Here is a 23,919-nt window from a genome sequence, read left to right on the forward strand (position 1 = left end):
TGATAGCTCCATGTTTCCTAATAGACCACCAGAGATCTCATCCACAGCCCACTGAGGACTAAACTGGTAATGAAATGAGGCTCAGTTCTTGGCATGTTTTACCCTTATAGAAACGTATTATACCATGGTAATACACAGTTAGCTGTCTGATCGGCGCCTGCAATAACGCCAGCTTATAGTTCAGAATTGTAGTTGTATTTTTGTCTGTGGAATAGTACGGTTTTGATTAAGCCACAAAAGTCGGGGCTTTTTCCCTTCCTCTCCTGCTTGTTTTTCTGTGGTTGCTTTGGCAGTTGTTGTTGTTGTTGTTGATGTCGTTTTGCTCGGGCTTACGCAATCGTCTGTCTGTCTGGTCCCGTGGTAAACAAGGTTGGGAGGGTGGGGGGAGAGGGGGAGGGAGGGGGATAACGCTGGTGTGCTCAGTAGCTGTAAATCTCCTAGCGAGTTCCCCTCGGCCCCATAAGCTGTAATAGACCATCAGCAAATGGAAGACAATTAACTATCAGCTGTGGGGGGGAAGGGATTACCCAGGGCTTAATATCATACAGAAGACTCGTCTCATAGCAGTCTGGAGTGGCGAGTGCAGTCCGCCTGTCTATTAGCCCAGTGTGCCTAGCTTTGCCTCGTTCAGCAAGAGGAGGAGACAGAATAGAACAGGAACGAGGCAAAAAACAAGGCGAGGAAAGAGAGAGAAAGGAAAGAGGAAGAGAGACAGGCAGTAGTTAAGATCATGGAAGCAGCAGTAGCAGCAGCATCGGCAATGGAAGCATCCTCGTCGTCAGTGTGGATGCCCACTTTCTTGCTAATTTGTGTAATTTGTGCTCCTCTCCTCCTCCACTCCTCCTCCTCCTCCTCCTGCTCATCTTCACTATAGCAACAGCAGCAGCAGCAGCAGCAGCAACAGCATCAGCAGCAGCTTGCCACCCAGCAGCTCGTCTTCCGGCAGCAACTCCTCCAGATGCAACAGCTCCAGCAGCAGCAGCACCTGCTCAACATGCAGCGCCAGGGCCTGCTCTCCCTGCCCCCAGCCCCAGGACAGGCAGCCCTCCCCGGGCAGACCATGCCACCAGGTAAGGGGGTGGCTAGAGGAAGTGAAGGGGGAGAGGAGGGGGAAGGGGAGAGAGCCTGGTGCTTCAGGGATTCTGGGGCTGGGGGGGGGGGGCTATATTGCATGTGACTGCTGGTGCCCACACCGCTCACTCTCTCTAGCTCCCTTTCTATTTCCATCTTTGTTTCTATCTTACTTTCTCTTGGTTTGTCTTCCCTTTTTGTTACTACCTCTTTCTCTCACTCTCGCTCAGCTCAGCCTGTCTCTCTGTCTCTTCCTGTGTCTGTGAGTGTTTCTCGCTCTCCCTCTATTCCCTCGCTCCCTGCTCACCCCTCCCTCTCTGTGTTGTTGTTGTTGTTGTTTACTGCCTGCCTCACAGTAAGCAGTGAAGAAAAGAGACAAGAGGAGCCGCTTCCATTTTCTCTCGCCTTTGCCAAGTAGTAGACACGTGTTTACCAAAATGGCAGGGGGTGAAAACAACAACAACAACAACTAGGAAGAAACAAAACGAAGGGGGGTCAATTACCGGTGTGAGGCTGAAACAAAAGGACGATGCCTGTTTATCTAGCTAGATAATATCATTTGTGCTAACTGAATTCTGCTTCCTCTGTGACTGTAATCCAGTGGCAGCCATTGTGGATCAATGCCCGTGGTTCCCTGTAGATTTCATTGGAACACTGCATTCTTATTAAGTAGAACCGCTGACAAGAGATCATCCCAGTTAATCTCTCAGTGTAGCCGTGTGTCTTTTGATTTAAAAAAATAATAATAAAAAACGAATCCTGAGTTAGAGATGAAGGACGGCAGTAAACAGGAGGAGGCTATTTGTGTTGGTTTGTGATGACTCTGTGTTGACGTAGTCTACAAGACAATCAGCCCCAAGGCATTGCAGTGTGTGCGTAACTGTATTGTAACTGTGTTGGTCCTCTGTTTCTCCCCTCTCCCAGCTGGACTGAGCCCAGCGGATCTCCAACAGTTGTGGAAGGACGTGACCGGGGGCCACAACATGGAGGACAACGACATCAAACACGGCGTCGGCGGCGGCGGCCTGGACCTGACCACTACCAACTCCTCCTCGACTACCTCCTCCACCCCTTCCAAAGCGTCACCCCCCATCTCCCACCACTCCATCGCCAACGGCCAGTCTCCCGCACTCAATTCCAGAAGGGAGAGGGAGCGAGAGAGGGAACGGGAACGGGAGAGGTACGGAAAGTGAGCTACTCGCCCGCCACCCGCCACACAACACATCGTAGACACAAAAGTTAGGACGACACGAAAAGCTTGTTGTCGGCTGGTAGTTGTTTGTTGTTTCATGGCTTTCAATAATGTACAAATACATTCAATGATTATCTATAGAAACAACCGGTCAGAGTATTTGTCCCCGTTGAGAGAAAAACAACAACAAAAACGTATTTGTTCCTGCAGGGTTGAACGCGATGTTTTGTTTGTTTGTTCAATAGTTTATTAGTGTCTTGGTAATATTCAAAAGCCCAGCCTCGGCCTCCCTAGGGACAGCGTAGGATGCTATTGAACACAGTTACTTTACACCAGATCAAAAGCAAGGAGACGAAGACACCGGCAGCAATACACAGCTGTGCGAGCAGAAACGCCTCGCACGTGAAGCATTTAGTGGCGCTTTTCCTTTGAAATCACCTTACCTTACCTCTTGTCATGTAAACAGAATACGTGATGCCAAGGCGGTACTTTAGAATGTTTATCCTTTGCGATGGCGCCTTTGTTTGTGGTTTCCGACTGTAAGAAAACACCGTTCGCATATATCTGCCTATCTGGTTCTATGCATTATTCAAGGCTCTTTCCTGCGCCATACGAAGAATGTGGCGCGGTGTAGCGGTGTGGGGAGATTACAGTGGAGCTGGATGTGTTGTGTAATTGGTTTCAAGTCGATGCTATCTGCTGCCGCCACTAAACGGGGAATTGAAATAGATGTCTTTGGAAGGCAGACGTCCCCCTAGAGGAGAAACAAAAACGGGAGGAGGAGGAGGGAGGGAAAATAAGAGAAAGAAAACCTTTTATCTGTTGGTGTCCCCCCGAACGCGGCGTATTGTCAAGGAGAGATGCTTACTAACACACAGTGGATCGATGGAGGGAAAGCCTGTCTGTAGAAAGCATGTGTGAGCGCTCACACACCAACCAACACACACCCTCCAACCCCCTAAATACAGAAACAAGTGGAGCCGAAAGGTTAAACCTTCACTTTTAATAGGATGTGCTGTCTACTCGGGGTCGTAACTTATTCGGGTGCCATTTTCCAAGCAGGACCCCCCTCTTGTCCTCAAAACAACACGAATTACATTCATCTCATGATGAAAATTATATGGCTGTCTGGATTTTTCATGTTTACTTGAAAGCCCTCCGCTGATCGCTTTGCAAGATGAAGAAATTGGGGTTGGGAAAATAAGGAAAGAAAATGGGTCCCTCTGTAAATGGGTTGGCTGGATGGTTGTTCACACATTGTTTGGGGGTTTGCAATAACATTGGGGATCGCTAAACCTCTAGATCAATAATCAGATGTTAATCATATTGCTCGTTCTCATCTTTTCTCCCTTCTGTTATTAGGAACAACCTATTCCATTTATAGTGCACTACCTTTAGCCAGAGCATCAAGAGCCTCATGGGCTCTGGCCAAAAGTAGTGCCCTTTATAGGGAATAGGGTGCTATTTCAGATGCAGACAGTAACTTCCATCCTTGGATTAATTAGGCTCCTTCCCTCCACCTAGCAGCCTTGGCAGTTGAACTATTCAATAGAACAGGGCTGAATTGACCTGCTTTGACCTGCTTGTCGCTGAGGGTAACCTGACAGCCACCAGCAGCCTCAAGCCATTATGGCTTTTTTGATGAATCTGACGCCAGTCTACTCTTCTCTCTCTCCTTCTCTCTACCTCCGATTCATCCTTTTTTTTCTCCCTCTGTCTAACTCTACCTGCCTCTTTCTTTCTCCCTCTCTCCCTTTCACTCTCGCTCTCTCTCTATCCACCCCCCATCTCTTTCTCCCCCATCTCTCTCTCTCTCTCTTTCCCCATCTCACTCTCTCTATCCATCGCGCCCTCCTTTTCTCTCCCTCTCATTTTATCCCCATGTCTCTCCCTCTCTCCCTTTCTTCTCTCCTCAGCTCATTACACGAGGAAAGCGGAGCCTCCCACTCCCTCTATGGTCACGGGGTGTGCAAGTGGCCCGGCTGCGAGAGCGTCTGTGAGGACTTCGGACAGTTTTTGAAGTAGGTCTTACTCTGGGAATGTACTCTCTACGCTGTGTCTTACTCACCCCCCTTTCCTGTACTGACCGACCGCATGTATCATCATGTCTTATCTTACACTGTGAATTTACTTCATGACTTGTGCATTACGTTACAGTCTCCTGTGTTAATACTTTTTTTTATTTTTAAGTCCAAGCTCAATGACAGTTTCGTTTAACAACCAGGGGCCAAGACAACGGCCCCTGTGATATCCGATGAAGCTTCCTGTCGCCCTGCCCAAGCGCCCCTCGTGCCTCTTTCCCACAGCAGAAACGCCGTCTTATGTTCCATGGTATAAAAGTTGTCGTTCATCAACTAAGACGAGCTTAGCTGCTGTACATATTTTGTTTCTCAGTGATGAAGCCGCAGAGGCCCACTCTGGGTTATTTCCCACAGTAGCAGAGCGGCTCTTTGCGAGCTTAATCGAGGGGGGCCCAACAAAGAGATAAACACGCTTGCATCTCAATTGGGACATTTTGACGCATAGTTTGTATAGACTGTCAGGCTTGCTGGCTACATTAACTCTCGATGTAAATGATCTCAGATTGACACCCAAATCTCCTCTTCGGCTCGCCGACATGGCGTGAAAGGGCCTGATAGGCTTGTGTGAAGAGCGTCAAAAAAACGAATGGCAACTTGTATTGACGCGCGGGGGCCCCCACAATGGTTGCATTCAGTGTTGTCATGGCGCCGACGACGGACTGAATGAACTCTTCATGCGCCATCAACAAATTAGTTAATTAGCTCATTTGTAATTGGTCTGCTTTGTTGCCTGGGATGTCAGTGGGAGACGTCAAAGGGGGAGGTGTTCGCTCGTGCCGTAGATTACAAGTTATCACGTTGCCACTCGCTGGAGAAGCTTGGCTCTTTCTCTCTCTTCATCCAAAAAGAGAGCAGAAAAGGGCCAAAGCGTTCATTGGAATATTCTAATTAGATTTGTAATTAACTGAGAAATAATGATCTCGTCGAGCGTTTCCACTGGTGTAAATGTCCATGTAAATTCCACACGAAACTCTTTTTCTATTGTTCTATTTTGGCGAGGCGGATTCTTCCTTTACATTACAGTGCTGTGACTCCATCGCTGTGCTTCTGTGATGATATGGAAACCCACCAGGGCCAAACCAGAGTTGTAGGATTTAGGTCAGGCAAAACCAACGTCGGTAGCTTAGTTAATTACACAGCCGTCTGTAGCACTAGCATGTACACTAGGGCTAATGTGTGTCTGTGTAAAGACAAATGACTGAAAGCCAGACCGGCTTAATATACAAACCTCTACAGGCCCCACGAGTCAGACAGACAAGACATTTATTGTGCATTATATCGATGCCTCTATTCAATGGACACGCCGACAATAGACGCTTCTTTGAATTGATTCTCTCCAGGTGTATTTCTATCACAATGTCTTTTCTATGGCTGTTATGTGTGCTTATCCCCTGGGGAAGATGTACTGCATGGCGCAGCATGGTGGATGTCACTGGCAGAGGTTTGCTCGGGGGGGAGGGCATCGAACATGTCACCCTCCCTAGGAGAGGGCGGTGACCTTGATAGTTTATTGTTCAAACGAGAGGCTGCCTGGATCTTTAACTTAAAGACCCTTTGCTCCCCTCGGTCTCAACGTAGACTTTGATCTGAAGCCATTCTTGCGGTTATTGTGACTTTGCCATTGTAATTGTTTGTAAGCTTGTGCCGTCTAAAATGGACCTATGATCGTATGCTATCCATTTGTGGTTTTTGTATGCTGTTCTTTGCATGCCATTTTAATATTTGAGAATTAACCAATGATATTAGGCCACTCTTGGCCATGATTACAGACACCTGTGTGTCTTTTGACACTATACAAACGAGTCATCCCACAGTGTTTGTGATTATACCCCGATGAAGACAGCTTGGCTGTCGAAACGTTGGATATTTCATTTTTTTTGCATCTGAGCTCCTAGAGTGTGCGGCTCTCCTTTATTTTCAAGTACCATACGGTTACAGTATCTATTCTGCTGGAGGCCCTGGTGCAGAGGAGAGGTTTGCCCTTGCGGCTTGAGAAAGATTTTGGCTGTGTGGGCGACTGCGTGGCTATAGCGGATTAGTGGCCTATCCGCCGTACACTCAGTTCACTTTGCCATACTGAATCCACCCGCGACTGTACCACAGGCTTCCATGGAAACACGGCTAAGTATGTTTACTGTATGGGCGTCTTTATAGCTTAGTTTCTCATTTAGGCTAGGGCATAGGTACACAGTAGGTTACTAAACATGTGACTGTGTATGTTCTTTAAGAGCAGTGTAGAAGAAAGGATTGCACAGATAGGCATGTACTTTACACTAGTAGACTGGGAAGAGGCGCTGCAGGTGATTCTCTGACAGTTGGTGTAGTGTGGAAAGGGACCCTGCTTCAAACGAATGTCTTTACAAAACAGCCTTAAAGATTCTGGGTGAGACTCCGCGTCGTTGCATCCAGCCTGCGAGGAGTCAAGAGGTTCATGTACTGTAACCGGCACATGAAAACAGACAGCAACAAAAGACAACGTGTTCCTGGCAGAACAAAGATGGCTGCTCGTCTGCCTTGCCTTGGAGGAGGTGTCGTCGGTGTCAGGGAAAGCCCTTTTAATGTTTTCGGAGATGCCACTCATCTCCTCGGCAACAAACACACTTTAAAATGGTTGACATAAAATAGGTGTCAGAATCAAATGGCACTTTAAGAGGAAAACGCGAGGAAGGGGGGAAACCGAGGTAACCTGATGGTTGATTGCTGGAGGTTGGAAACATGCAGCGGGCGCGTTTAGTCATCTTTTGTTGTGTTGCGGGTATGAAACTTGTCAAGATCAGCATTTAATAGCTCTTCAGTGTCTCTTTTATGTGTGTTCACCTGGAGAGCTAGCCTAGAGGTTGACTGGCACGTTGTGTTAGCTCTGTAGTTCAAACGTAATATTAGCGTGGGAGTGTTCGAGGGGGTGTCGGGGGGGTAGGCCTGTGCGTGCATGTCGATGCATGTAAGTGTATGTGCTTCCAAATAGTTTTGTGGCGTATATATTTTCACAGAAGGTTTGACAGGAATGAGAATAACTCATTTCACACCCAGATTTGTTCTTTTAGATTAGTGTTATGTGCCATGTGCACATTTTGTGGGTATAGTACGGTACTGTACATTGCAATCAATGCAGAAATATTTGATTCATTCACATCGCGTACATTTTACTCATCCATTCTGTTTAGTATTATTATATAATGCTTCCTGCTCTGTTCCCTTGTTCTGTATTGATTTACTCTCCCATCTGTGATCACACACACACACACACACACACACACACACACACACACACACACACACACACACACACACACACACACACACACACACACACACACACACACACTCATCCATCTGAGAGGAGTTAGTTACCGTTTGATTATCGTCTCCAATTAAACATCCTTCAGCCCGTCAGCCCATATATATTCATACCCACTCTCCAAACCTCCAGCATGCCCGACCGCCAAACCCTCAGACCAGGGTCTCCCTAAATCCATGCACCTCACCGTCTACACAGACAATTTATCTGCCTCCTCACTTAACTCTTCCCCTCTCTACCCTCCGACGCCATGTCCCCCTCTCCCCCTTACCCAGCAGGCAGTAGCATCAGAGAGAGAAATGGCAAGAGAGAGAGAGAGAGAGAGAGAGAGAGAGAGAGAGAGAGAGAGAGAGAGAGAGAGAGAGAGAGAGAGAGAGAGACGTTAACCTGACCGCGAGTGTCTCTAACCGTTGCTTAATTAAACCCACAAGGCAGTAAGAAGCCCCCGGATAGGCCCCCTTAGCGCTACTCTGCCAGACGTCTGGCTGGGTGTGACAAGACCTTTAAAACTGAGGGCATTACATTAGTTATGCATATGCTGCTGTCTGGTCTGGTGTGGGTCTGCAATGTGTGTTTGTGTTACTCTGCGCCATGCTAGACAGTCAGGGTGGAGAGAGGCCCCAGCCTAGCTAGCATGAAGGGTCTGGGTCGACGAAGCTGTGATAGGACACATGGACAATTAGGCACACCATACTGTATATGTGCTTGAAGGTATATTAGCAGGCTCTTAGAACTCTCAGTGTATAACTGAAGTATATAGTGTATATATTTGTCTTAATGGGCGGTGAGGCTTTGTTTTTGTCGAGAAAATCCTGCTATACACAACACACCACTGTATTAGTGTGGCCTCTCTGTCCCTGAATCCCTCCATCTGTCAATCTCCCCAGCTCTCTCTCTGTTTCTCTGCCTTCCTGTGCTATTGGACCCATCACATTGGTTATTCCCCTCTCAAAACAAAAATCAATATGCCTCTAAAGTGACCCATAAATTACAGGGTGGCCCCAGAAATGTTTGTTCAGAGCTGTCTTTGTGAAGGCGTCCGTCCTCTCTTCCCTCCCTCACCTCTCTGTTTGTACTGCTCTGAGTCTGACTGGGCCTGGCTCATTAGGGGATATTCTGGTGACGATGACGGATAACCTGTCTCTCTCTCGCTTTCTCTCTCACTCGCTCTCACTCTTCCTGCATCTCTCTCGCTGTCAATCTCTCTCCCTCTCACACCACCTCCCTTTCTATGTCTCTCTATGTCACTCTCACTCTCTTACACCCTCTCTCTCTCTCTATTTCCTCCTTTCATATTAATGCATAGTAGCAGCGCTTGCCATTCTAATATTTCACATGCAGGCTGTAATCTGTTTGTAAATGCCTTGCCAACTGGCCAGCAGAAGAAGAAGAGGAAGACAAAAAAGGGATCATTTGAAAAAATGGTCGGAGGAACATCAAGAGGCCTTCTGCAGCTAATTCACACCCCCCCCCCCCTCCGTCCGTCCGTCCGTCCAACAGGAGAGAAAAAGAACACAGTCTGTCGATGACAGGGAAACTTAATAAAGATTTTTTTGGGGGGGGGGAATTAAGAATCTTCAAGGATAGCGGGCCAGCCCGCCAGGTGCTTTTGAAGTAGCTGTAATTTATAACACACGCCATACATCAAGTGCATAAGATAGCATTATGAGCATTGAAATGACAAGGGTATTCGGAGCATTAGTTCCCTCTTCCTGCGAGGGACGTGATTAAATGATTAATGAAATGCCCCTTTGCGGTGCGCATTCTGAAACAGCAATTAGGTACGGGCTGGAGAAACCCACCAGTCCAGCCTCTCCCCCTCTTTTTAATGCTATCTCATTCCTGATTTAGAATGGAACATTTCTGAGCATTAGACCTGAAATGGTTACAAAGCGTTAAACAGGAATGAAATTGGCATGGTTTTAAATGTGCCCGGCCGTAATTGAAAGGTACTGGGCTATTGTGATTACAAATGTCCCGTTCCGTGCTTTGATTGGCATACTAAGGGAGGCTGGTGACTACGTTTTGTATTGTTTAGCATTTTGCTGATAAAGAATAAATAGGAAAAGACTAGATAAAAGTATACATTGCCGTACCTGGTGGGGGGAGAGGAGAGGATAAAAAAGAAGATGACGGAATCTTAACACTATAAATATACATCCTATTACATATGTGTGTGTGTGTGTGTGTGTGTGTGTGTGTGTGTGTGTGTGTGCGTGCGTGCGTGCGTGCGTGCGTGCGTGCGTGCGTGCGTGTCAGAGAAAGAGATTTAAGCTGCCACTGTTGCACTGGAGGCAGTGCTGTAAATGCTCATTGAAGGGTCTGCAAGCTAACCTATAATTACAGGAAAGAAAGTGGCAGCTCAGGCATTTCATAACCATGTCTTCTCACCAATGATAATTCAGATAGAGGCTCATTACCCAACATCACAACACTTTAAAAAAACCTTTTTCGCCCCTTGTGGCGTGGTGCCGGGAATAAAGGTCTCTTTTAATGGCGAGGTTCTTTTGTGACCTGCAGGCTAAGTCCAATCAAGACAAACTGTTATGGCTGTTTGTGTTTTGTTTTTTAAATTCTAATGAAGGAGATACATTTAATAAGTCTGACACTGAGTAAATGTAAAACTTTGGAAAGGGAGCTTTAAAATCTTACTCACGTTAAATTGCTTTTATTGTTTTCTACAAATGAAGGGAGACAAACCCATTGTGCCAGAGCAGCATCTGATATCCTCTATGACTAGTGTTCTGGCTCGTCACTGACTCTCATCCCCACACCACAGAGGGTGTATTGTCATGGAAGATATGCTACTGGAGTCATATTGGAGATGTTGTCATTGTTTTATATCAGAACAACATGCACCAGTATTATATATCATTTCAGAATGATGACGATGATGATGATAACAACAACAACGTGATAATAATAATTTATGATAATACGTTATTTAATGAATGATCACATTTTTGCATTTTAATCATTTATATTACAATGCCTGATTTTTGTCAATTTGTATGCATATAGCATCATTAACGATTTCTCTCCCTCCCTCCCACTCTCTTTCTCCCTCTCTCTCACACACTCTCTCTCCCACTCTCTCGCTCTCTCGCTCTCTCTCGCTCTCTCTCGCTCTCTCTCCCACTCTCTCTCTCTATTTCTCTCTCTCTCTCTCTCTCTCTCTCTCTCTCTCTCTCTCTCTCTCTTTTTTTTTCTCTCTCTCTCTCTCTCTCTCTCTCTCTCTCTCTCTCTCTCTCTCTTTTTTTTTCTCCTCTCTCTCTCTCTCTCTCTATCTCTCTCACATACTCTCTCTTTCTCTCTTTCTCCCACTCTCTTTCTCCCTCTCTCTCACACACTCTCTCACACTCTCTCGCTCTCTCTCTCACTCTCCAAATCTCTCTTTCTCTCTCTCTTTCGCTCTCTCTCCCACTCTCGCTCTCTCTCCCACTCCCTCTTTCTCTCTCCCCCCTCTCTCTCTCTCTCACCCACTCTTGCTCACTCTCACTCTCTCTCCACTCTCTCTTTCTTTTTCTCTCTCCCCCCTCTCGCTCTCTCTCACCCACTCTCTCTCTCACTCACTCTCGCTCTCTCCCACTCTCGCTCTCTCTCTCTCTCCCTCTCTCTCCCTGCCTCTCTCTCTCTCTCTCCCTGCCTCTCCCTCACTCTCTCCCTGCCTCTCCCTCTCTCTCTCTCTCTCTCTCTCTCTCTCTCTCTCTCTCCCTGCCGCTCCCTCTCTCTCTCCCTGCCTCTCTCCCTGTCTCTCTCCCTCTCTCCAGGCACCTTAACACTGAGCACGCTCTAGACGACAGGAGCACGGCCCAGTGTCGAGTCCAGATGCAGGTGGTACAGCAGCTAGAGATACAGGCACGGCTCCTTTAGCATTATTACATTGTTGTCGATTTCTAATTCTGTTCTGCATGCCTGTTTGTGTGGCCGACTAGGCCAATGTGCAGCAGAAGCTTGTATACCGAGCCCTAAACAAAGGAATCCTTGGGCCCACACCAAACCCATTATGACTGTTTTAATTGAATTAACGATGTGCTTATTTTCTCTCCTTTCCAATTAATAACGGAGTGCATCTGTCCCCTGTCCCTGCATGTTAATTAAATGCACTTTGCACCTGAAGAAATATTCTGAAGACAGGAACTATTTTTAGTAGGTGGAGCGTGACCTTATTAGCGTGTCACGCTGCCGAGATAATGAGTCTGGTGATTGAATGACGTTATTACTCAGCATCCACGGCATTCCCAAAATACACTGGATTTACACCACGGCTGTCTATTTTCTGTACTGGATTTACATAGTGGTACTGACAGTCGGGCCTGCTTTAGGCCGGGGTAGCATGGACAGACAGACATGCTCTTAGAGCTACAAGTTCTCTCTCTCTCTCTCTCTCTCTCTCTCTCTCTCTCTCTCTCTCTCTCTCTCTCTCTCTCTCTCTCTCTCTCTCTGTTGTTGGGGTTTTGGAGGGTCTTTCTGGTGTTTACGGTGTGACCAATTACCAGTTGCTGTTTTAAGTCCTTCCTTTCCTCCTTCTTTCCTTCACTCCGGCCCTGAGAGCCGTCACTGGTAATGAGGCCCAGTTCAGTCTAGTCCAGTGTTGCTGGATGCTGCTGCTGCTGGGTTGGTGTTGTGTCTAGCGCAGAAGGAGTGAAGTTCAGTCTGTTCACACTGCCTGGTCCCTGTCACTCCCAGTGAGTTGATTGATGATAGCAGATCGCAGGGCCACTAACTGGACCTCCAAGGGAACCGGGGGGAGCGTGGAGGCGGGTCTGGCTGGCACTCTGTTTGGAGGACCCCTTCACCTCTCGGCAGCTGTTGGCTGGGGTTCATCTCTCTAACAGTGTCCACAGGACTTTGAGGAGGCACTCAGGACCTTCTCATGTATAGCCTGAGTAGCTTGTCAAAGCACCCGTGACCTAAATTCTGCTATTGACAAAAAGATGAAGTGCTATTTGTTTTCCCTGACCTCTTCGCACTAACTCCCCCTTGCCTACACCACTAGCAGCAGAAATGTTTTGTCTCTTCTCTTCTCCTCTTCCTCTCCTCCACTGGTTTGGTTTAAGTCTGTGTCTTCAAGGCAGACTTAGCTAGGAGCCCCAGACTGGGCATATGCAGGATTCATTACAAGAGAGACAAGCTCGATAACAAGATGTATTACTGTTGCAGTCTGGGGAAAATCGCTCATTTCTAAACCCGTTTTTTTCTCCTCTCCCTCTCTCCGCTGACAGCTTTCTAAAGAACGTGAGCATCTTCAGGCGATGATGGCCCACTTGCACATGCGGCCCTCGGAGCCCAAGCCATCTCCAAAACCTGTGAGTGCATATTGCTCTATATACAGTAAACAGGGTTTGGCTGAATGAGCCCCAGCAGATGAAATGAAACAGTTTAACCAGTCAGCAGTTAAAATGGACGGAGGGATAGGGGGATGATAGTGGGATGGAAAGGCAATACCAGGTTACACCTCTCCCATCAGATACATCTCAGTCTATGACAGAGAGGACAATAGAGCCAGGAGTGTATTAAATCACAGGCTTGAGTCCTTTGCCAAAACGCTGGGCCATTTCATTGTGATAGATATAATGGATAAAACAACCTGTTTGCGCCGCTTAGCACCACAGTCCAAAGCAGCACTTAGAGTAGAGTGAGAGAAATGAAAATACGTTTCATTTGGACAACAAACACCTCAAATGATAGCTGGACTGGTAAAGATGATGAGCAATGAAATAGCCCAGTAATAAGTATGCAATAAGATAGGCCTAAAATGGATACAGAATCCTACAAAATATGGGCTAAAATTGGCAAAAATCTGTTTGACACTATTTCACTTTAGTATATATTTGCATTGAATATGGATACACTCGCGATACAAATGTATTTAAATGATAAACAAACAAAATATATATTACATGTGCAAAAACAATGCATCATTTTTGTTAGTATTATTTGCCTCAATTTTAAAGCAGTTTAAAAAAAACGAGAGAGCAGAAACAGTGTTAGTATGTTGCTGCTGCTTAGTAAGTGCCTCATTTCAATGGAATAATGCTCCATTGAATACAGTAGAATCACAAGATAGAATAATTATCCTGCAAACCCGTCAGGAATCATCTGCTTTCCTCCAATTTGTTATTCAATCACTTTTTTCCCTTATCTCCAAAACTCCAGCAGCTTGGTTACATCGAGTCTAATAAAGAATGTTCAGGACTGTAATCCAAGACTGCATATGAATGAATAATGTTAATGAAGTATTGCATTACATAAACCGCACATGAAATAACTGCTAATTGCATTTGATGATGCGTAATTCGTACAGAGATCCTTAAAATGAGCAAACTCTCTCCAGCTTCAGTTTTAAGGCTCCCCCTTTTTGTAGAACTCGAGCGGAGCTTAGTTATACTGTAGATTTTGGCATATGAAAATGACTACATGTGGATAACACGTGTTATATGGGGGTAATAGATATCATAACATGGGTTTACACCCCGAACATGGCTGGAGTTGAAACAGCCCACATATTTGATAAATATTAATAGTGTGAATGTATTGCCGGCTGCTGAAATGAGTCCTGTTGGTTCATCACTGCAACCCTTAACAGCTATCAGTAGCCCAACACAAGGTGTTCCTCGCGCTGGGCGCACTGTCTATTATATGACCCCATTTACTCTCTGAATGGCACTTCATTAAATGTTACCTTTTGGCCATGCCATGGATGGATGAAAAGTTACCAAGGCTGCAAGGCCCAGAATAATGAGTTTTTTTTCTCTCTCTCTCTCCCAGACCCAACCTTGAATATATATATTCAGATGAGCAGAGAGGTAGCAAAGTGCTCATCCCTGCCTCTCATTCGCTCTCCCACTCAGTTAGGGCTTTAATAAATTCCATTTTGCAAATACTAGGAGTGTATGCCTGCAAACATGTTACGCTTGTTGCCGTACCTGGTGGGGGGGAGAGGAGGGGGAAAAAAAGAAGACGGAATCTTAACACTATAATATACATGCTATTACACACACACACGCGCACTGATAGGATTTATTATGGAGTGCATTTTTGCTGTGTTTGACAGTGTGTCCAAACCCTTTGTGGGTCTCTGTGTTGAACATGTAACACGTAATGACTGTTCACAGTGTGTGTGTGTGTGTGTGTGTGTGTGTGTGTGTGTGTGTGTGTGTGTGTGTGTGTGTGTGTGTGTGTGTGTTTCTTGTTTTGAATGAATTGGAGATTAAGTAGGATCAGACTTCAAAGACCTGGTTGGTTTGGTGCCTTGACCTGACCTGAGCTGTTGTGAATTATATGGAGATTTCTGCATTATACACATCAAATACACTGTTTTGGAAGCTGTCGTAGGGGGGGAAAAATGACAATATACATTTTCCTTTTCAATTATCATGCTAGTTTACTGTCTGTGCTGTGTTCTACAGTGACAGTTGCTGTAGTCTAGTCTACTTTCCTCGCCAATGTAGTAAAGCCTTTCTGTCTCAGACAATGATGGAAATGACTTGTCCATCGTTATTCTTATTCCGTAATCAAATTACATAATTAGCAGGTGAAGATAATAATGAATTAGCATTTTGTATTTTACACCTTTAAAAAAAAAAAAAAATCAGCTGACGTGCATGTTTTTGAAACTTACACTCGTCAGTCTTTCCACTGTGCAGTAGAGTAAACTTGTACTAAGGCCACGGCTAGCCTATGCAGTAACTCTGCAGCCCTATGGAAAGTTATTCTCTCCTCTGACTAGTTTGAGTTCATGTAATAAATATATGCCATTTATATACCTTGTAGCCATGCGTGCATATATTAATATATATATATATTTTTACGGGTGGTCCCGGGAATCAAACCCACTATCTTGGCATTGCACTCGCCATACTACACCAACTGAGCTACAGAAGTACTGCTGTCAGTACAGGCCTTACAGTATTAACTAGCTGCCAGTCATCTCAGCCCAGACAGATACCTCCCAGTATTAGCTCATTAGCTTTAAGTGGTGCTATAATGATCAGCTGAAAGCCATAGATGCACCAGAGTTTCTCCGACCTGACATTTCACTGTACTTATCAACACATGCTGTCGCAAATTATTATTGAGGCCTCTCACGCTCTCTTTTACAACCCTGCTCCCCTTTCAAAGTCACGTTCACGACGTTCGCCAGCATTCCACTCGTCCCATTCGCAATTAAGACAATTTGGTGTAGAATATGTAATGATGTCATTTCCATTCCAGCTAAATTAGCACAGAGACCCAAAGGTCAGGGTGGAAATTTCCACTCGGGTTGGTTGGAACCCCTACAATCACATCACATGTGCCAACTTAAAAAAAATATGGAAAAAAGAGATTCAAAAAAGAGGGCGAATGTGGATTAGTTAACGGGTTTCAGTTAGCGTTAGCGGACTCTGCACGGGTTTCAGTTAGCGGACTCTGCACGGGTTTCAGTTAGCGTTAGCGGACTCTGCACGGGTTTCAGTTAGCGTTAGCGGACTCTGCACGGGTTTCAGTTAGTGTTAGCGGACTCTGCACGGGTTTCAGTTAGCGTTAGCGGACTCTGCACGGGTTTCAGTTAGCGTTAGCGGACTCTGCACGGGTTTCAGTTAGCGTTAGCGGACTCTGCACGGGTTTCAGTTAGCGTTAGCGGACTCTGCACGGGTTTCAGTTAGTGTTAGCGGACTCTGCACGGGTTTCAGTTAGCGTTAGCGGACTCTGCACGGGTTTCAGTTAGCGTCAGCGGACTCTGCACGGGTTTCAGTTAGCGTTAGCGGACTCTGCACGGGTTTCAGTTAGCGTCAGCGGACTCTGCACGGGTTTCAGTTAGCGTTAGCGGACTCTGCACGTGTTTCAAAGAGGAAAGTAGCCGTATCGCTTTTGTTTTGTATCCAGGAATGGTCAGGGTTGCCTGTGCTGTGGCCTGGCCATCTGTAGCCAGGTGGTTGTGGTGGCTGTCTCTGGCTCTCTCCCTACCACAGTTTAGTACACACGACACAGAGAGTTGTCTCTATGTGGGCTAGAGATGGTGGTTGGGATAACACGGATGGCTGATCATTAGATCATCTTTAACAGCGTGCTCTAATTAGAATTCTTATGATACAATTTTATCCTTTAATTAGTGGACATTGGTTGCTTCCTCTAACACAGCTTATTAGTGGAACCACAGCTGTAGAGAGAATCCACTCTCATTTGTCAGAGAGCCCCTTCTAATGTAAAACCGTCTTTCTTTCTCCCTCCCGCTCTCCTGCCTCTACTTCCTTATTCTCGCCCTCAATCCTAATTCTCTCTGTCTTTCTCTCCCTCGCTCTCTTTCCCATGTTCTCTATTCCTCTCCCTCTTTCACTCTACCCTGTCTCGCCCCCCCCCTCTCCTTCCTTACCTCACTCCTGTCCTCCTTAATCAGCTGAACTTGGTATCGAGCGTCACCATGTCGAAGAACCTGCCGTCGGTGTCCCCTCCGAACGTACCTCAGACCCCCACCACGCCCAGCGCCCCCGTGACGCCCATGTCCCAGGTGCCCCAGGTGCCCTCCCTGCTCAGCGCCGCCAACGTCCCCAGCATGGGTGCCATGCGCAGACGTCACTCCGACAAATACTCCATGCAACTGTCTTCAGGTAAGACCATCTACACTAAAGTCACCTACTGTTATGATCATTAATGAAGTTGGGTTCATTGAATTGAGTTGAATACTGTGTTGGACTCCTGTCAACGCATTGTCACTAATAGTTGTTGTTTTACAGCCGCGCAGTGTTTATTCCAATGTGGAATGTTAGATTTAAATAGGGAAGAAGGCCTCTGCATAATCAATCTATATGTCAATAGACCATAACGTTTTCTGAGTGTAAAAACGACGTGAATGTCAATTAAGTTTGAACGTTAAAATGTTCTATGTATTAAGCTCTTTGCATTTTAAAAGTCCCGTCTTTGATGTTTATATTTACTCTGTGGTAATTTAGCATAAAATATGCATAATTATTCAAGTTCATACAAAATATCTACATTGATCTAATTTGATATGGATGTATTAGTGTTTAAGATTTGTCATGAGAGAGATAAATGGAAAATCTATTTTGGAAAATGCTGATTTGATGTGTGCTGCCCTCTCCTCCCTCTTCTCTTTCTCTCTCCCTCTTTTCATTTGATGAAACCCTAAACCAATCCCAATACCATGAGGAATAAAATTTACCAATTATTTCAGGTGGTGACACAGTATTTATTTTTCCAGAGATCGCCCCAAACTATGAGTTTTATAAGAATGCCGATGTCAGACCGCCATTTACTTATGCAACCCTCATAAGGCAGGTGAGTGGGAGAATTTATTTTTATTTTTAACTTTGCCTGATTAGATGTAAATTAATTGCTGCTTGAATCGCAGGCAGCTCTGAGAGTGTGTGTCATGCCGCCTAGTTAGTAAACCATTATATGATGTCGTCTCATTTCAGGGTATCATGGAGTCCGGCGACATGCAGTTAACGCTTAATGAAATCTACAGCTGGTTCACCCGCACGTTCGCTTACTTCAGACGCAACGCAGCTACTTGGAAGGTACCTACCCTAAACCTACTCTTACAGCCTTAGAGAACACTACTTCCTCATCTAGAGGCACCTCTTTGTGCCATGCCTGCAGTAAGAAAAGCTTGGAGGAACATTTATTTACTTGACACCAACAGATTAGTATCCCACTCCCCTCTCTTTAACCTGACCTCTTGAATAGAGTGAATTTTTCCTAACCTCTTTCTCTCAGATGACAAGTGAAAGAATAATTCTGCCTCTGATATCGTTTTCTAATTTGGCGCAATTAATAGGCGAGGCTGTGGATGAGGAGTGGGGCCTGGCACGCTAATTACAATTCAGCCACTCAATCATCCGCACCTTTTGTTACCATGCACTGTATTACATCTCCTCCTGCCCCCCCCCCTCTCTCTCTCTATCTCTCTCTCTCTACTCTTTCTCTATCTTTCTCGCTCTCTCGCTCTCTCTCTCTCTACTCTTTCTCTATCTCTCTCTCTCTCTCTCTCTCCTCTTTCTCTATCTTTCTCGCTCTCTCTCGCTCTCTCTCTCTCTCTCTCTCTCTCTCTCTTTCTCTCTCTCTCTCTCTTCCTCTCTCTCTCCATCCCTCCTCCCACACCCACCCAGCCTCTCTTGCATATCATTGGTTAATTAGTCTGAAAGATGGTTGTTTGCCTAGGGAGGCTGGGGCTGTGGCAGGGGGTTTTGTGTTTAGTGTCTGGCCCGTGTGCTCCTATACACACACCATAGCTCATAGTGGCGGGCTGGCAGCCGCGTGTCCGACTGAGGGGTTATGGTCGTTTCAGCCGAAACTAAATGAGACCCAAATTGAGAATTAGCCTGTCAAGGAGAGAATGCACTTTATTTACCAGGACAAAAGGACTCATTTGTATCTCTGTCCTAAACAACTTTCCTTGCCTGCCTCTCCTGCACAGTTAAAATTGTCTTCTTGATGCGTCTGTTTTGGGGGAAGTGTGTGTGTGTTGCTGATAAGTATATTCCCTCCCTCTAACCCAACACTACATGTATCAGGGTTTTATTCTCAACCACCTTCAGCATAATTAGTTCGCCAGTAAGAGCCAGTGGCCATTGTGGATACTCAGGACAAGGAGAGGGTGGGGGGGATCAGAATATATCCACCTCTCATCAGCATGCAAAGCATATCAGAGCACTAGGTTTAGCAAAGTGAATTAATGTGGATTTGGGATGCAAATGATGTCGGCGTGTGATTACTGATCCACAAGGGTGTGCTGCACACTGTGTGTGTCTTTTTGACTTGTTTAGTCAATTGTTTTATCACTGACTGGTCATTAACCAGCACACACCTTGCACACTCGCTCGCTCTCTCTCTCTCTCTGACACACATGCACACACACACACATTACACACTCTCTCTCTCTCTGACGCACATGCACACACACACACACACACACACACATTACACACTATATCTCTCTGACACACACACACACACATTACACACTCTCACTCTCTCTCTGACACACACACACATTACACACACTCTCTCTCTCTCTCTTTCTCTTACACACACACACATTACATACTCTCTCTCTCTCTCTGACACACACACACATTACACACTCTCTCTCTCTCTCTCTCTCTCTGACACACATTACACTTTTTTGGAAGGCCAAGTCGTGATATAGAGAAGTGTGCAAAATGGCCATTAGAAATATCTCAGTCCCTCTCTCTCTTTCACAATAACCTAGGTGACACATTTACATTTTGAGCTCCCACATTTCCTTTGTAAGGCGTTAGAGGGATGATCTGTGATGGGCGTGTCATATGATTAACTGAGAAAAAAAAAAATAAAAGGTGATTTAATATCTGAGCTTGGTCTCATGAGCTCTGAGACTGGAGGATCCTGCCTCCTCTCTGCTCAGCTCCTCGCTCCCCAGCAGCTTATTAGTTCTAACTGTATAGCATGCATAATAAAACTGCTCATTATCTCATTAATATTAAACTGATCATATTCAGAGCCATGGGCATTAAGATCAATCAAATCCTGGGATTTTCAGGTCAGATGCGAAGATCTGCTTATGTTTTTTTTTTTCTTTTTTTCTTTTTAGAGAATCTCGTTTCTTAAAGGGAACAAACTGTATACCTCGTTGGGGAAAGAATGCATGTGAAAGCTGGCGATATTAAAGCAAAGGTTATTATTTGTAGGCTTTTTGATGCATGTTTGAATTTGGATTTATCTGGAAGGTCGGGCGAAGAATATTGTATTTCTTTTGTTGATTTTCTTTTTTGTATGTATTTAGTGTTTGCATGTACATGCATTAATGCACGGATATCTCAGGTCATTTTGATAGCAACGTTTTTGCTTTCAGGGTTTGTGACAATGTTACAACAAAAAGGTGTCAGGATCGGATCATTCATTTGACTCCTATCTTGACAGCGTGCACAGACTATTTCGATATAGTACACGTCCTCGTCAGCCTACCACAACACCACCTCACACACACACACACACACACACACACACACGAGTCATACCCTCTCATAACAACCCTCCTCCTCCTCCTCTTATCCCCCACACCTCATATTGTCACCGGGGTTAGCGGTTAGCCACCGGGATGGGAAGTGCCTCAAATCTCTGCTACTGTCGTCTTCTAAAGATACTGCCATGAAGACTAGAGCAGAGGGTTGAGGGCTGCTGCTTGCTACTGACATCACCATCATCACCACAGCATTACCACTTCTGTCACCAAAAGCCATTCGCTATGCTGATTACCTCCTCTCAGCCTACTTACTCTGATTGATATGTACTGTGTGTGACTTGTAAGTGCATTCGCACTCGCTCACTTTTACTAATTAAATCAATGGTGCGTGAACGTTAAGAATTTCAACAAAAAAAAAATCAATTTCGCTTCGTTTTTTTTTTGCTCCCTTTCTTAGGTGGATAATAAAAATAAAAAATTAAAAATGACTCTTTCCGTGACCTTTCTCTGTTTTGTTTTTTTCCATCTGTAGAACGCCGTTCGCCACAACCTCAGTCTGCACAAGTGCTTTGTGCGCGTGGAGAACGTGAAGGGGGCCGTGTGGACAGTGGATGAGATGGAGTACCAGAAACGCAGGTCTCAGAAGATAACAGGGTACGTTAGAGCAGAGCTGTCACTCTAACTCCCCACCTAGTCCTCGGGCCTGTACCGTATTACCACTAATAATCAGTCATTTTTAAATAGCACTGTAATACAGTATATGGTGTATGTTCAAAGGCTGCCGATCATTCTAATGTGATTTAATGTCACAGCTATGAGGAGAAATATACGTATTTTAAATGTTACACCACTTGAATGTTTCACTGTTTAATATACCATATTAGAATTAGATATAATAAAAAAAACTATATGTTGCAATATGCCATTTTGTAAGAACGTTTATTTCAAAATGTTTTGTGTATTTGTGTTTGCTGGTGTAGAAGCCCGACGCTTGTGAAGAACCTTCCCTCCAGCCTGGGCTATGGAGCTGCTTTAAACGCCAGCTTACAGGTAAACACCCAGCATTAAGCTGCGGTTGCTCTGTCAGATCGTGTACGCTAGACAACATGTGACTGATTCCCCTCCATTGTATCGTGGGTACTATAGCCTACAGCTGTCTATGGGTGTGGTTTCTGTGTGGCTAAATGGAAGTAGTTCTTAAGACCTCGGCCTCCTGTATTGTATGTTCATTAGTCAGCAAGGGAGAGGAGGAACGAAAGTGGCTCAAGTTGAGTGGAGGGTCTCTCTTTCCTCCCTCTCCTCTCTCTCCCGCCCTCCATCTCTCCATCTCTCTGGTTGATATCAGTGAGAATGGAGGCCACCCTGTGGCTAAAGCAGAACCAGCTCTTTCTCTCTCTCAGCTTGACTACAGGCACAGATTGATAGCATTTGCATTCATATTTATCCAAGCTGTCATAAATGATTTGGCTTCTATGCTGTTGGCCAGCCAGCAAGGTGCTCATGGCAAAAACGTTACATTTTAATCGCAAATATAACTTTAATTCGCAGGAGGCATTAGTGTCAGGAGTTTGGTCTGTTTAATAGTCATCGAAAGATGGGGATATCAGCGACATTAAAAATCTTTCATTGTGTGGAGTTATATTGAGTCGAATAAACCATAATAGCTTGTCAAAAGTCTTCACTAGTATTATCTGTATATTAAAAGCTATATATCTTGAACGTTGATTGCTGACATGCAAAACATTTTGGGACAATATCAACAATGGACTATTGAAACAAATTCCAAAAGATAGTTTTTGGATGGAATTTTCTTTTAAGTGTGAGGTTTATCTTCATGGTGGCCTGTAATATGAATACCCAGTTGTCTCTAACCTCTCTCTCTCACTATCATTCTCTCTCTCTGTCTCTCTCTCTCGCTCTCTTCCTTTCTCTCCCTTCGCTCTCTCCATCTCTCACTCCCTCCATCAACATCCCCCCTCTCTCTCCCACCCTCTTCTTCCCTCTTCTCTACCCCTTCCTCTCCCCCTCTCTCCCACTCTCCCTTCCTCCCTCCATCCCAGGCGGCGCTGGCTGAGACCTCCCTGCCTCTGCTGGGGAACCCTGGTCTGATGAACAGCAGTTCGTCTGGTTTGATGGGAGGCAGTCCTCATGGTCTAATGGGCGGGAGCCCCCCTGGTATGCTGGGCGGTAGCCCCCATGGATTGATGGGTGGTAGCCCACATGGATTCATGGGCGGGAGCCCCCATGGGTTGATGGGTGGCAGCCCCCCAGGAATGATGGGTAGCAGCCCCCCCAGCCTGCTCCAGTCCGACTTGAACGGATCGCTGGATCACCTGGACACCAACGGCCACAGCAGCCCTGGAGGATACTCCCCACAGGCACACATGTACGTAGCACTCAGTGGCTTCTCGTTGGTGGAGATTCACGCACACACACACACACACACACACCTACCTCAGTGTGTTCACTGTAACACAGAGAGTTGGTGACAGACCTCCCCCTCTGTTCCATGTACCAGACGATACAGTGGCAACAGTGGATCCCCACTCTCCCCATAGCTGTCTTTTGTTAGCATCGTAGCTTGTTAAAAGTCTTTACTAGATTATAACATAGTGGGAGGTTTTTGGGGGCCAATTTGATTTTAGTACTAAATCACCAGCATATTTTGGCGGTTCAAAGACATCTTAATTTCAATGACACATTATGCCACACCTGAGGTGAGGTTTACATACATGGCTTTCAGTTATAACCTATAAAAAGATGATAATTACACATTTGGTTTGAATTACTCCAATGTCTGTATTGTAGGGGTTTAGAAGTCATATTTTATTCAAGACCGTCCATATTAATATTTAGCAGCTAACTGTGTCATTAATTACTTTAAAATCGTTGCCTTCTCTATCTTTTTTTAATGGAGCCCAGAGATGGGGCCGTTAAAAATGGATGTCGTGTGGATTTCAGGAATGTGTATGTTACAAATGTGCTCTCCCTCTAACCAGTGATGTCACACGTGTCACTGTAGTCCATGTTTACCCCGCCAAAGATAGGAAATGGAGCAACAGGGGCGCTGTATGTGTAGCCAATACTTCCTCCATCCCTCACACACTTCCTTACCCCCCCCCCATTTGAAATCAATGATGCAAGCCCAGCCACAGTAGCTAACTTGCTAGCCATCTCTGGAGTAGCACTGGGAATTAAGCCATTTCAGTATCTCAGAAGGGGACTGGCTGTTCTGAGAGGAACTGGCCTAACCCACACATTCATTTGTTTGGATGTGTTTATTCCTTTCGGAAATGGACCAGAGTAAGGGGGACAGGATCCCTGTGTATCC

At 45.5% G+C, this 23,919-nt stretch overlaps 1 protein-coding gene across 17 annotated transcripts in view; it reads left to right on the forward strand.

The window, feature by feature from the left end:
* LOC118365933 (forkhead box protein P2-like) overlaps positions 1 to 23,919 on the forward strand; it is a 114,006-nt gene that overhangs the window by 84,498 nt on the left and 5,589 nt on the right. For 6 of the 17 annotated variants that reach the window (XM_052491833.1, XM_052491845.1, XM_052491848.1 and 3 more), the window contains 11 exons: positions 875 to 1,070; positions 1,996 to 2,260; positions 4,180 to 4,284; positions 11,413 to 11,500; positions 12,868 to 12,951; positions 17,022 to 17,232; positions 17,817 to 17,920; positions 18,061 to 18,162; positions 21,121 to 21,241; positions 21,562 to 21,638; positions 22,649 to 22,974. In XM_052491833.1, coding sequence (XP_052347793.1) covers positions 875 to 1,070; positions 1,996 to 2,260; positions 4,180 to 4,284; positions 11,413 to 11,500; positions 12,868 to 12,951; positions 17,022 to 17,232; positions 17,817 to 17,920; positions 18,061 to 18,162; positions 21,121 to 21,241; positions 21,562 to 21,638; positions 22,649 to 22,974 — 1,679 coding nt within the window. Of the gene's footprint in view, positions 1 to 874; positions 1,071 to 1,995; positions 2,261 to 4,179; positions 4,285 to 11,412; positions 11,501 to 12,867; positions 12,952 to 17,021; positions 17,233 to 17,816; positions 17,921 to 18,060; positions 18,163 to 21,120; positions 21,243 to 21,561; positions 21,639 to 22,648; positions 22,975 to 23,919 lie in introns of all 17 variants that reach the window. The other 11 variants (XM_052491839.1, XM_052491847.1, XM_052491838.1 and 8 more) reach the window with 7 other exon arrangements.

The sequence above is a fragment of the Oncorhynchus keta genome, chromosome 33 (assembly GCF_023373465.1).
Source record: "Oncorhynchus keta strain PuntledgeMale-10-30-2019 chromosome 33, Oket_V2, whole genome shotgun sequence".
Lineage (NCBI taxonomy): Eukaryota > Metazoa > Chordata > Actinopteri > Salmoniformes > Salmonidae > Oncorhynchus > Oncorhynchus keta.